The sequence below is a fragment of the Plectropomus leopardus genome, chromosome 7, assembly GCF_026936395.1.
Source record: "Plectropomus leopardus strain MGB_pleo_1.0 chromosome 7, ASM2693639v1, whole genome shotgun sequence".
NCBI classification, from domain to species: Eukaryota; Metazoa; Chordata; class Actinopteri; order Perciformes; family Serranidae; genus Plectropomus; species Plectropomus leopardus.
Window position 1 is genome coordinate 111,260 of NC_142182.1, and position 15,407 is coordinate 126,666.

Here is a 15,407-nt window from a genome sequence, read left to right on the forward strand (position 1 = left end):
GAGACTTTTCCAGGTCTTTTCAAGCCTTTCCAGAACTTTTCAAGACTTTTCCATGACTCATAATAAATGTTACACATGATTTCCAGGAGCTGGCGTACATGATAGGACCGACAGGAAAAGGGGAGAAAAATGTACGTTACGTAAACAAACGCAATCAAACATTCAGAGCTATGAAGTCAACAGAAAATACCTTTTTTCCCCGATGGAAGATTTTCACAGGACATGACTTCAACATCTCTTTACAAACAAAATTCAAGGACTTTTCCAAAATTCTCTTTAAAAACTAAGATTTTTGGTGATCTCTAAAAGCATGTTTTCTCTAAAATTCACCAAAACGACTCATTTATCAGCCAAAAACTGTAAAAACTGAAATTATTTTCTGACAGTCCTTGAACACATTATGTGTTATTATACAGGTTTGTGAAAAAATATTCCATGACTTTTCGCAAACCTTTTACAGGTATTGAAATATCTATTTGCAAATTCCATGACTCCAGGTTTTCCATGAGTGTGGGAACCCTGTCTAAGAATAAACACTGATGAAACTTATGGAACCATCTCCACCTGGAAAACAAGAAAACAGCTGAAATTTTACGAATGAAAAGACCATCAGCAATCACAGAGAAGAACTGCGACTTTTTTCTTTGTCTTTTTTTATCTCCGAGCACTTGTCAAACATTTTTTCTTCTTAAACTTTGAGGTGAATAAAGGCATCGGCAGCAGTCTGAAAGCAGCGGCTGGTTTGTGGAGCAGCCAGTAAAGCACAGGACGGTGTCGTCAGCATAGAGATACACTTTCAATTCTCAGACGGGAAATACATCAGTAATAATAATCAGAAAACTGCACGGAAATTTGAAGATCTGAAGATGACGTTTGGTCAGCTGATCAGTCAAAGGTCAAAAAGGTGACTCACAGGTCCAAACTTGGCGTCCTCGGCTTCGTAGGTGTAATGATCCAGAGCAATGAAGTAGAATCCAGACTCGACTTGATCACAGCGGCGGCCAAACATGTGATCCCTGCAGACACACTGACCGCTCACCTGATTGCACCTGCAGGACGACAGGAAGTGCAACGTGTCACAACCAACACACACGAAGAAGAAAAATGAAATGGAGAAAACAACAGGAAGGAAACGAGACGTGAAACAGGATGACGGAGAGTAAAAACATCAAGAAGAAAGAAAACCGACAGCGACAGACAGATGGGAAGTAAAAACAGCGTAGGGCTGGGGCGACGCCGTCACACCGTTTCACACAGCCACCGCAGTTTATACTGCAGTTTATACTGCATTTAATACTGCAGTTAATACTGCACTTTATACTGCATTTAATACTGCACTTTATACAGCACTTTACTGCACTTTATACTGCATTTAATACTGCAGTTTACTTTGCACTTTATACTGCATTTAAACCTGCACTTTATACTGCATTTAATACTGCACTTTATACTGCATTTAATACTGCACTTTATACTGCAGTTTATACTGCACTTTATACTGCATTTAATACTGCACTTTATACTGCATTTAATACTGCAGTTTATACTGCATTTAATACTGCACTTTATACTGCAGTTTATAACTGCACTTTATACTGCATTTAATACTGCACTTTATACTGCATTTAATACTGCAGTTTATACTGCACTTTATACTGCATTCAATACTGCAGTTTAAATTGCACTTTATACTGCATTTAATACTGCACTTTATACTGCAGTTTATACTGCACTTTATACTGCATTTAATACTGCACTTTATACTGCACTTAATACTGCATTTAATACTGCACTTTATACTGCATTTAATACTGCACTTTATACTGCATTTAATATTGCAGTTTATACTGCACTTTATACAGCACTTTATACTGCATTTAATACTGCACTTTATACTGCATTTAATACTGCACTTTATACTGCATTTAATACTGCACTTTATACTGCACTTTATACTGCATTTAATACTGCACTTTATACTGCATTTAATACTGCATTTTATACTGCACTTTATACTGCATTTAATACTGCACTTTATACTGCATTTAATACTGCATTTAATACTGCACTTTATACTGCATTTAATACTGCACTTTATACTGCAGTTTATAACTGCACTTTATACTGCATTTAATACTGCACTTTATACTGCATTTAATACTGCAGTTTATACTGCACTTTATACTGCATTCAATACTGCAGTTTAAATTGCACTTTATACTGCATTTAATACTGCACTTTATACTGCAGTTTATACTGCACTTTATACTGCATTTAATACTGCACTTTATACTGCATGTAATACTGCACTTTATACTGCATTTAATACTACACTTTATACTGCATGTAATACTGCACTTTATACTGCATTTAATACTGCAGTTTATACTGCACTTTATACAGCACTTTATACTGCATTTAATACTGCATTTTATACTGCATTTAATACTGCACTTTATACTGCATTTAATACTGCACTTTATACTGCACTTTATACTGCATTTAATACTGCACTTTATACTGCATTTAATACTGCATTTTATACTGCACTTTATACTGCATTTAATACTGCACTTTATACTGCATTTAATACTGCATTTTATACTGCACTTTATACTGCATTTAATACTGCACTTTATACTGCATTTAATACTGCATTTAATACTGCAGTTTATACTGCATTTAATACTGCATTTCCTCATCTCTGTGACAGAGATGAGGAAATACTAAGGTGCTTGTTTTACCTCGACTTCCTTGCTTCTCTTTCAAAACAAAAGCCCCCTGATTGCGTCTCTGTGGACAGAATGCCATCAGCTGCTGATATAATGCATTTTATTTTGAAACATTGACAGGATGTGGTTGTCAGCTGTGCAGGAGCTTGTATAACGTCATAAATGAGAGGAACGTGCTTATAAATATGAAAACACAGCAGTCACATCAGCAGGCAGCGGTGCGCCTTAAGGCAGTTCAGGCTGGACTGTTGTGATGCAGAAAGAACGGACGAGTTATAATTATTTCTGTTAGAGAAAAGTTTGAGTGTTATTCAAACTGCAGTAATTTTACTGTCAGATGTTTTGTTGTGCTGTTAGATTTGAGGTTTGTTACTGAAACAAAGAGGAACTTTTGTTACTCCTGTTGGATTGTTAAATGTAGATTACACTACATTCCTTTGACTTGAGTGGAACAAGCTCGCATTAGTTTTATTTTGGAGAGATTTTATATCAGACTGTCAAACACAGATTAGCAGTTAAGTCTGGGCTGGTTTTAGTTGGGGAATAATGCCCTGCAGTGTATGACAAGTTTTAAAATGTTATTTTTGGTAAATTCGTTGTTATATTAAATCGAGTAATAAAAAAATAATAGATCATTTAAAAAACACGATAATCTATTAATCGAAAAACTAATCGATAGGTGCAACCCTAAAACAGCAGAAAACCAAAAACCAACAAAAGAAACAAAAATGCAACAATGAAATGATGCTGAACAACAGATACAAAAGGAAGATTCATCTCTGTCAGATTCTCTCCATTTCAACCATCGACACTCAACCTGCTCTGCCTGAGGCCATTTCCGAAAAATCACTGGAGGCCCGGGGCCCGGGTGGGTTAGGGTTAACCCTAACCCTAACCCAGGGAACGTATTTACGAACTCAGGACGTTTTTAGGATTTTAGGATGTTTGTAGGCTGTGAGTTGAGTAACACTGCGCTAAATAATCTGAAAACTGTGATGATCTAATAAAGACTCAGAGAAAAACCTTCAGAAACTGTAGAAAAACCCAAAAAACAACAAGACTACAGACTGGGGTGAAGCTAACTTTTAGCTGTGTGTTAGCTGTTAGCTGCTACTTTTTATATAATTCTAAATGATCATTTTATCTTTGCATCTTATGTCTGCACTTTTGCTGAATTTTAATGGTGATTTTTTAATTTCAATTTTTGAAATCATTTGATTGATTTTACCTTTTATATCTTATTTCTTTACCCTTTTAATTATGTTTTTAAATCGTATTGCTCTGTAAAGCACTTTGGATTGCCCTGCTGTATAAAATATGCTTTACAAATAAAGCTGCCTTGCCTTGTTAGCAGTTAGCAGTTAGCAGCTAACAGTTAACAGTACACAGTTAGCTGTTAGCAGTTAGCAGTTAGCTGTTAGCCGTTAGCAGTAATGTGGACGTGAACTCACTGGTTGTTGATGGCTCCTCCCAGGTCACAGTCACACGGTCTGCAGCCATCCATATCATTACTGAGACCCCAGTGTTCAGCCTGAAAACACACACACACACACACACACACACACACACACACACACACACACACACACACACACAGAGCATATATTAGAAACCTCAGTAAAAGTTGTTTCCTCGCAGCTCGTTTCTTTTTGTGAAACTTGATTTAAAGCTGTGAGAGGAAGTCGTTCAGACTTTCATTTCCAACAACGGCGTCTCTCAACACCCCATCTCACTGTCGCACTGTCTCCTCGTCTCCTGTGTCCTTGTCTACTCATCTCCTGTCTCCTTGTCTCCTCGTCTCCTGTCTCCTCGTCTCCTCATCTCCTGTCTCCTCATATCCTTATCTCCTCATCTCCTGTCTCCTTGTCTACTCATCTCCTCATCTCCTGTCTCCTCATCTCCTCGTCTCCTATCTCCTTGTCTACTCATCTCCTCATCTCCTGTCTCCTCATCTCCTTTTCTCCTCGTCTCCTGTCTCCTTGTCACCTCGTCTCCTCATCTCCTCGTCTCCTGTCTCCTCATCTCCTGTCTCCTCGTCTCCTCATCTCCTGTCTCCTTGTCTCCTACACTCTCACTCAGCACTAAAGCCAAACTTTTTGACTCATTTTGGGCATTTTTAAAGAAAAAATTTCTTTTCCTCAAAATGTTTTTGGAAGTTTTTTTTAGAAAATGATTTGGTGATTTTTGAAGAAAAAGTTTTTGGCAATTTTGTTTTTCTTAAAAAAGTTTCTGGCAGTTTTTCAATAAAATATATTGAAGTATGAATCTCTTCTCACCGCACACTGATCGCAGTCTCGTCCCGTCACCAGACGTTTACAGAAGCAACTTCCTGTTTCACTGTCGCACGGGTTTCCTCCAGGAACCGTCCCCACCGGGCTGCAGGTACACGCTGAAACGCAGTACAAATACATGCTGAAACACAGTACAAATACACTCTGAAACACACGCTGAAACACAGTACAAATACATGCTGAAACACAGTACAAACACATGCTGAAACACAGTACAAACACACGCTGAAACGCAGTACAAACACACGCTGAAACACATGCTGAAACACAGTACAAACACACGCTGAAACACAGTACAAACACACGCTGAAACACAGTACAAACACACGCTGAAACACAGTACAAACACACGCTGAAACACAGTACAAACACACGCTGAAACACAGTACAAACACATGCTGAAACACAGTACAAACACACGCTGAAACACAGTACAAACACACGCTGAAACACAGTACAAACACACGCTGAAACACAGTACAAACACACGCTGAAACACAGTACAAACACACGCTGAAACACAGTACAAACACATGCTGAAACACAGTACAAACACACGCTGAAACACAGTACAAACACACGCTGAAACGCAGTACAAACACACGCTGAAACACATGCTGAAACACAGTACAAACACACGCTGAAACACAGTACAAACACACGCTGAAACACAGTACAAACACACGCTGAAACACAGTACAAACACATGCTGAAACACAGCACAAACACACACTGAAACACAGTACAAATACACTCTGAAACACACACTGAAACACAGTACAAATACATGCTGAAACACAGTACAAATACACTCTGAAACACACGCTGAAACACAGTACAAATACATGCTGAAACACAGTACAAACACACGCTGAAACGCAGTACAAACACACGCTGAAACACATGCTGAAACACAGTACAAACACACACTGAAACAGTACAAACACATGCTGAAACACAGTACAAACACACGCTGAAACACAGTACAAACACACACTGAAACACAGTGCAAACACACACTGAAACACAGTACAAATACATGCTGAAACACAGTACAAATACACTCTGAAACACACGCTGAAACACAGTACAAATACATGCTGAAACAAAGTACAAACACACGCTGAAACACAGTACAAACACACACTGAAACACAGTACAATTACACTCTGAAACACATGCTGAAACACAGTACAAACACACACTGAAACACAGTACAAACACACACTGAAACACAGTACAAATACACTCTGAAACACACGCTGAAACACAGTACAAACACACGCTGAAACGCAGTACAAACACACGCTGAAACACATGCTGAAACACAGTACAAACACACGCTGAAACACATGCTGAAACACAGAACAAACACACACTGAAACACAGTACAAACACACACTGAAACACAGTACAATTACACTCTGAAACACACGCTGAAACACAGTACAAACACACGCTGAAACACATCCTGAAACACAGTACAAACACACACTGAAACACAGTACAAACACACACTGAAACACAGTACAATTACACTCTGAAACACACACTGAAACACAGTACAAACACACGCTGAAACGCAGTACAAACACATACTGAAACACAGTACAAATACATGCTGAAACACAGTACAAATACACTCTGAAACACACGCTGAAACACAGTACAAATACATGCTGAAACACAGTACAAATACATGCTGAAATACAGTACAAACACACGCTGAAACGCAGTACAAACACACACTGAAACACAGTACAAATACATGCTGAAATACAGTACAAACACACGCTGAAACGCAGTACAAACACACACTGAAACACATGCTGAAACACAGTACAAACACACACTGAAACACAGTACAAACACACGCTGAAACACATGCTGAAACACAGTACAAACACACACTGAAACACAGTACAAATACACTCTGAAACACACGCTGAAACACAGTACAAACACACGCTGAAACGCAGTACAAACACACGCTGAAACACAGTACAAACACATGCTGAAACACAGTACAAACACACGCTGAAACGCAGTACAAACACACGCTGAAACACATGCTGAAACACAGTACAAACACACGCTGAAACACAGTACAAACACACACTGAAACGCAGTACAAACACACGCTGAAACACAGTACAAACACATGCTGAAACACACGCTGAAACACAGTACAAACACACGCTGAAACACACGCTGAAACACAGTACAAACACACGCTGAAACACAGTACAAACACACGCTGAAACACAGTTCAAACACATGCTGAAACACAGTACAAATACACTCTGAAACAGTACAAATACATGCTGAAACACAGTACAAATACACTCTGAAACACACGCTGAAACACAGTACAAATACATGCTGAAACACAGTACAAACACACGCTGAAACGCAGTACAAACACACGCTGAAACACATGCTGAAACACAGTACAAACACACACTGAAACACAGTACAAACACACGCTGAAACACAGTACAAACACACACTGAAACACAGTACAATTACACTCTGAAACACAGTACAAACACACGCTGAAACACATGCTGAAACACAGTACAAACACACGCTGAAACACAGTACAAACACATGCTGAAACACAGTACAAATACACTCTGAAACACAGTACAAATACATGCTGAAACACAGTACAAATACACTCTGAAACACACGCTGAAACACAGTACAAATACATGCTGAAACACAGTACAAACACACGCTGAAACGCAGTACAAACACACGCTGAAACACATGCTGAAACACAGTACAAACACACACTGAAACACAGTACAAACACACGCTGAAACACAGTACAAACACACGCTGAAACACATGCTGAAACACAGTACAAACACACACTGAAACACATTACAAACACACACTGAAACACAGTACAATTACACTCTGAAACACACGCTGAAACACAGTACAAACACACGCTGAAACGCAGTACAAACACACGCTGAAACACATGCTGAAACACAGTACAAACACACGCTGAAACACAGTACAAACACACGCTGAAACACAGTACAAACACAGTGCAAACACACACTGAAACACAGTACAAATACATGCTGAAACACAGTACAAACACACGCTGAAACACATGCTGAAACACAGTACAAACACACACTGAAACACAGTACAAACACACACTGAAACACAGTACAATTACACTCTGAAACACACGCTGAAACACAGTACAAACACACGCTGAAACGCAGTACAAAGACATGCTGAAACACATGCTGAAACACAGTACAAACACACGCTGAAACACAGTACAAACACACGCTGAAACACAGTACAAACACACGCTGAAACACAGTACAAATACATGCTGAAACACAGTACAAACACACGCTGAAACGCAGTACAAACACACGCTGAAACACATGCTGAAACACAGTACAAACACACACTGAAACACAGTACAAACACACGCTGAAACACAGTACAAACACACGCTGAAACACAGTACAAATACATGCTGAAACACAGTACAAACACACGCTGAAACGCAGTACAAACACACGCTGAAACACATGCTGAAACACAGTACAAACACACACTGAAACACAGTACAAACACACGCTGAAACGCAGTACAAACACACGCTGAAACACATGCTGAAACACAGTACAAACACACACTGAAACACAGTACAAACACACGCTGAAACGCAGTACAAACACACGCTGAAACACATGCTGAAACACAGTACAAACACATGCTGAAACACAGTACAAACACACACTGAAACACAGTACAAATACACTCTGAAACACACGCTGAAACACAGTACAAACACACGCTGAAACGTAGTACAAACACACGCTGAAACACAGTACAAACACACGCTGAAACACAGTACAAACACACTGAAACACAGTACAAATACACTCTGAAACACACGCTGAAACACAGTACAAATACATGCTGAAACACAGTACAAATACACACTGAAACACTGTACAAACACACGCTGTCGTCGTGTTGTGTAGTTGTGTGTAGTGTGCGGTACCCTTGCAGCCCTCGGGCGCGGCGCTCAGCCCGTAGTGTGCCGGTTTGCAGCGCTCGCAGCGCTCTCCCTCCACGTTGACTTTACAGCGACACTGACCGGCAATCAGCCCAGCTCGAACGTCCGTCATGCCGTCACACATCCCGCCGTTGAGGGCGCCCACGGGGTCGCAGTCGCAGGCTATGGAAACACACACAGGACAAACTTCAAACTGAAGGCGGTCAGCTGCAGACAGAGTCATCGGAGACTCGACGTAACGACAGAAACGTCCTCAGCTGGTAGTCCAGCCGTCTCAGCTCACCTCGAGTCTTCAGACCCGAAACTGAGCCGACGAGCTGCGATCGCGATCGCTCCGAGCTCAAATTTGAGCAAAAACTGCAACTCTGGCTGGATAGACCCTGACCTCTACCCTGCAGCGCTGCGGCACACTGAGAGCCACAGGTGAGCTCAGGTGGAGACGTCTGGCCGTGAGTCCGGACCCTCAGTCTTACAGCACGCCCGTGCATGCATCAAAGTCAAACTCCCTCATCTCTTCTTCAGTTTACAGAAGACTTCAAAGGTCTTTCTGGAGAATTTGGACACGTTGGCTCTCATCAGACTCTGGCGAGGGCTACGAGAACTCGAAGATCCTTCATGTAGGTGGCCTCGGCGTGTCCCTCACTCAGACTGAAGAGACGCAGCAAGCTTCAAGTCATTTCCACAACCTCTCCTTGTTGGCTCGCCAATTATTTTGTAGCATAAAACTTGTAACTGTTGCTGAAAGTGGTAGAACATGAGCTCTTTAGTGAACTACAAATGTTATGAATAAATAAACTAGTTTCAATCCTAAAATGTGATAAGGTTTTGGTTGTTGGTGGTTTTGTCCACTTTGGCGTTGGGATCAGCTGCAGACCGACCTGGCAGACATGTTTGTAGAGCGATTAGTGTTCTGTTGTTCTGCTGCCACTGGACACAAAAAGTGTCTTCGAATGAGGACAGCAGGTCTCAGGTCAGCAGAGTGAAAAATAAGGTGCAGCAAACCCAAAATATAACATCCAGCCCAGTTTGGAACCAGAGCCTTCAGCTACCACGCTCCTCTCCTATGGAACCATCTTCCATTTTCGGTCAGGGAGGCAGACACCGTTTCAACTTTTAAGGGTAGACTTAAGACCTTCCTCTTTGATAAAGCTTATAATTAGGTCTGGCTCAGGCTGCCTGGACCAGCCCATAGTTAGGCTGACATAGGTTTAACCTGCCGGGGGACTTCCTCTGATACGCTGAGCTCCTTTCCTTCTCTCAATGCCGCCATCAGAAATCATGCATGTCTGTTTACTGCATTGCCATGTGCAAGCTTAGCTTAGCTCTGTGATAGCCATGTGGTACTCTCACCACCTGGGGCTCGCGATTACAGAGCCTGGGTCTGTTGAACTGCACTACGCTAATCCTGTTGCCTCTCGGGAGCATTCCTGCTCCCTTGTTTCCTAGTTTCCCTGGATCCTGGCCGTAACCTTGACTGTGCCTGACCGTAGTGATAGCTGTGCTGATGCCGCGACCCTGCCTTTGGTTGTGCTCGTGCTGTGGCTGTACTGACTCTGTGCCCCCCGCTCGCCCTGATCGTGGTCTGGTCCTGGTTGCGCCGATGCTGTGATCTTGCCTTTGGACACCTCCCTTTCACATACGCATGAGACTGTTATCACCTCTATCAACATCATCATAGAGAGCAATTACTAATTCCACACCTAATATGACATGCATCTGTTTCTATTATTGCTGTGCCCCCCCCTCCCCCCTCCTCTCTCCCCACCTCCCCCCTCTCTCTCTCTTTCCTTTTTTACCATGATTGTATTTCATTTGCTATTTACGACATCTATTGCTCGTCTGTCCGTCCTGGAAGAGGGATCCCTCACTATCCTCTACCGCTCTTCCTGAGGTTTCTTCCTCTTTTTTTTCCCCGTTACAGGGGTTCTTTTTTGGGAGTTTTTCCTTGGGTGATGTGAGGGTCTAAGGGCAGAGGGATGTCGTACACTGTAAAGCCCTCTGAGGCAAACCATGTTTTGTGATAATGGGTTATATAAATAAAACTGACTTGACTTGACTTGACTTTAAGCCAGACCCTCCCTGGGTCCAGGCCAGTATAAACCAGTATGAACTGGTAGAGGACTCACGCTGGCAGATGTTGGGGTCTCTGGCGTCCCTCTCGGGGTGCTGGTAGTAAAATGGTTCACACTGCTCACAGTGGCGTCCGGTCGTGTGGTGCTGACAGTCGTCACAGACTCCTCCGCTGACATTTCCCGATGCCAAAAACACAGCCGTGTCGAAGTGACACGAGTCTGAGTGCTGGTTACAGTTACACCCTACACACACCACAGAAGAAGAAGAGGACAGGACATGGTTTCACATGGAGGTCACGATGACTGATTCAAATCTATCAAAACAGAAACTGAACATGGACTGGACTGGACCCCTCAGGTATCGATTCAGTCTTTCAAATAGGCCCAGTCCACCAGAAACATGCAGAGACTGGTTATGTATTGGTCATCTTCCAAAACAGATCAGTCCAGACCGGTGCAGACCAGTACAGACTGGTCCAGACTCACTCTTGCAGGCGTTGGTGTTGCGTCCCTCGGCCGGTCTCCAGGGCAACTCATGGTAGAAATCCTGACACTGTTCACAGTTCAGGCCTTTGGTGTTGTGGTTGCACATGCAGTGACCATGAACCTAAAACGAACAAATTACCAATAACCAATCAATATTAATGACATCATGAGCTGATAAAACAACCAACAAATCAATAAATACAGATGAGGTCCAACATCCTGTCTGAGTCAGTAACCACGGCAGGGAAATAAAAAAAACACTTCCTGTTTACACTGAAATATAAAATAACAAACCGGAGATAGAATCTGGCCATCAGGTGACCATCAGGTCACAGGGCCATCAGGTCACAGGACCATCAGGTCACAGGGCCATCAGGTCACAGGACCATCAGGTCACCGGGCCATCAGGTCACAGGGCCATCAGGTCACAGGGCCATCAGGTCACAGGACCATCAGGTCACAGGACCATCAGGTCACAGGGCCATCAGGTCACAGGACCATCAGGTCACAGGGCCATCAGGTCACCGGGCCATCAGGTCACAGGGCCATCAGGTCACAGGACCATCAGGTCACACCGCCCCCCCAAAGGACTCACCATGCCCTCACCGGTCTGGCTGGCTCCCTGGACCGGTGCGCACTCGGAGGCGTGGCCGTAGCAGAAGCAGTTTCCTCGGACCACCATGTCATAGATGGCGTAGTAGTACTTCTCTTTGATCTCCATCCGAGAGTCCAGCAGGTTGTCTCCCAGCGTGTGCAGTTTGGTGAACTTCACCCGCAGGTTGGTGATCTTCAACATGTCTGAACAACAGATCAATAACCAATCAATACCAGGCCACTGATTTATCAATAACTAATCAATACCAGGCCATTGATCATCAATAACTACTCAGTAACAGGCCACTTATCCATCAATGACCTATCAATACCAGGAAACATATCCATCAATAACTAATGAATACCAGGCCACTGATTTATCAATAACTAATCAATAAAAGGTCACTGATTTATCAATAACTAATCAATAAAAGGCCACTGATTTATCAATAACTAATCAATAAAAGGCCACTGATTTATCAATAACAGGCCACTGAGCCATCAATCATTAATCAGTTACAGGCCACTTATCCATCAATGACCAATCAATGTAACTAATGAATACCAGGCCACTGATGAATCAATAACTTATCAATACCAGGATACATATCTATCAATAACTTTTCAATACCAGGCCACTGATTCATCAATAACTAATCAATAACAGGCCACTGATGAATCAATAAGTGATCAATAAGCTGGTGGTAAAGAAGGATTCGTACTCTGGATTCTGGGGCTGTATGGATCCTCGATCCTGAACGCCGGGTCCAGAACTCTGAAAATCACCTGAAAACAAAAAAATGAACATTTTACCAAGTTTAAAGTATGACATCATGATGACATCATGATGACATCATTTCTCGCCTGGATTCAGCGTGCAGCAGTACCTCTCCTTCAGTGGACGGCTCAATGTCCGAGTAACGCGAGTCACAGATGACATCATCGACCTTCTGCATGGGCCCCTGGGATACGGACGGGAACGAGGACTCGCAGTCGTAGGCGAAGTACCGATAGACCTGCCACGTCTTCCCGAAGTCAGCTGACCGCTCAATCACCATGGCAGCGGGCCGGAATGTCTGTGGACAGGAAACAACACCAGATGTCATGTGACTCGCCCGCTGATTCCACCGAGCATCCACCAATAAGAACGTCTGTGCTGGTCATGTGACCAATATGCTGTGACGACACTGTGTGACTGTAAACTACAACAACAACAACAACAAACAATAACAACAATAACAATAATGATAACAATAACAACAGCAATAATTATGATAAGAATAATAACAACAATAACAATTAAAACTATACGCAGTGATGAACGGGCCCTCGCACCTCCGCGCACGTCGGGGCCACTGGAAAGACACCAGTTAATGTGGGAGTGTCTTTCTGTGAAAGGGGCTGGGGCTGGATACGTGTGAAGTTTCTTTAGAGGGGGTGTGTCTCCCTCTCCCTCTGTGTGTGGGGGGGGGCAGCCAGAGCTGCAGCTGTGACAGGTGTGAATAAGGGAGGCAGCCAGCCTGTGTGATTCTGGGCTGTATTTGCTCTATTCTGCCGCTCTTTACTGCATGTGATTTACAGTGCTGAGAACAGTGCTGCCAGTTTCTATATGCTCCATTATGTCTGTGAAAGGCTCATATCAACTGATAATATCAGTAAACTAATAAATTACTCAAGCTTTACTAGAAATGGCCAAAAATGTGCCCAAAAGTTTAAAGAAAATTAAAAATGGCAGGTTTCCTGTTGGTTTTAAGGCATGGCTGCAAGAGGCTTTTTTGCAGGTCTTTGCAGGGTGTTACACATGCCTCCCAAGTTTCATAGCTCTAGGTTAAATGGTTCGCGGGGGCTGCTTTGTTGAAATTTTCTAGGTGGCACTACAGAGCCATTTTAGCACATCATTTAAAAAAAAAAAACCATATCAGATATCACAATTTAAGACTTCTGATGTCTTTTGCTATGTTTGGTGAGTTTTGGTGCATGCTTTCCCCTTCAAATACTTCTTCCTGTTTTATGGCGAATAATGCGTCACCCATGGTAACAGCATTTGATGAAAACTCAAAAGTTTAATTCCTGTGTATCATGAAGGTCTTTGCAGTATTCAGACTGAGTATGAGGTCAATCGGTTTAACCTGCTACGAGGGAAAAATAAAAGTTTAAAAAAAGTAACTTCCTGTTACCACTAGGTGGCCCTATGACTGTGATTCAAAATTGGACTGCAGGTGTCTTCAGGCCTGGACTCTCATCAAATGTGTAAAATCTTGTTAAGATCTGACCATCTGGGGTGAAGTTATGACAGTTTTTGATGTTGTGTTGCAACATCGAAATTCGCTGTGGTGTCACGGTAACGCCATTCAACGAAAACTTACAATATTAATTTTTAAGCATCATCAACTTCTTAAAGATTTCTTGACACAATTTTGAGATCATTCAAGTCTACCTGCTAGGAGCTGGACCTCTTAGTGTAAAACTTTGTCTTTCCTGCACCAATAGGTGGCGCTCTCACTATCCCTTACAATAATCATACAGATGTGTTCAGGGTGGGACTCTTGTCAAACGTGAAGTTTAATGACGATTGGATCATGTACAACTGAGTTAAAATCTACTTCCTGTTTGTGGCGAAACATGTAACTTCTTGGCTCCATAACTTCCACACTGTTAAACAAAAACTCAAATGGGTCACAAACTAAGTTTGTCCCCAGCTGAAGACAGGATTTACAAATTTTGATGTCAATCCAGCAAAAGCTGTAGAAGAAGTTCGATCAGAAAAACAGCAAAAAATTGCGACAAATTATTTTTGAATTTAAAATGTGAAACGTGATGCTTGATACACCCGGTTTTTTAATGTCTCCATGAAACGTACCGCGGGTCTCCTACGTTGAAATCTGCTGGGGGTGCATCTTTTTAAGCCAAAACACAAAACCCATAAAATATCAAATTTTTGGCCAGTCCATATGTCTGTGCAAAATGTGGCGACTTTTTAAGCATGTTTCGGCCATCAATAATGGGACAAATTTGTTCAAATAAAAAAAGAAGAAGAAGAAGAATCCTTCGGTTTCAATCGGGTCCTCGCACCCTAATTATAACGATTCATGGTACACATCATTCCCAGAAGAAGACAGCGGCGTGACGTTCAGTGTTTTTTGTCAGAAGCAGAGAATCTACTGTAAAC

General features: G+C 42.2%; 1 protein-coding gene across 1 annotated transcript in view; it reads right to left on the reverse strand.

Annotated features, from left to right (window-relative positions):
• Nucleotides 1–15,407, reverse strand: part of lamb1a (laminin, beta 1a) — a 36,227-nt gene that overhangs the window by 14,395 nt on the left and 6,425 nt on the right. The window contains exons 5-13 of the mRNA XM_088079473.1: nt 13,126–13,314; nt 12,961–13,024; nt 12,240–12,442; nt 11,645–11,765; nt 11,213–11,401; nt 9,072–9,248; nt 5,009–5,121; nt 4,184–4,263; nt 914–1,049 (exon numbers count right to left, since the gene is read on the reverse strand). Of these exons, the coding sequence (XP_087935599.1) occupies nt 914–1,049; nt 4,184–4,263; nt 5,009–5,121; nt 9,072–9,248; nt 11,213–11,401; nt 11,645–11,765; nt 12,240–12,442; nt 12,961–13,024; nt 13,126–13,314 (1,272 nt within the window). The remainder of the gene's footprint in view (nt 1–913; nt 1,050–4,183; nt 4,264–5,008; nt 5,122–9,071; nt 9,249–11,212; nt 11,402–11,644; nt 11,766–12,239; nt 12,443–12,960; nt 13,025–13,125; nt 13,315–15,407) is intronic.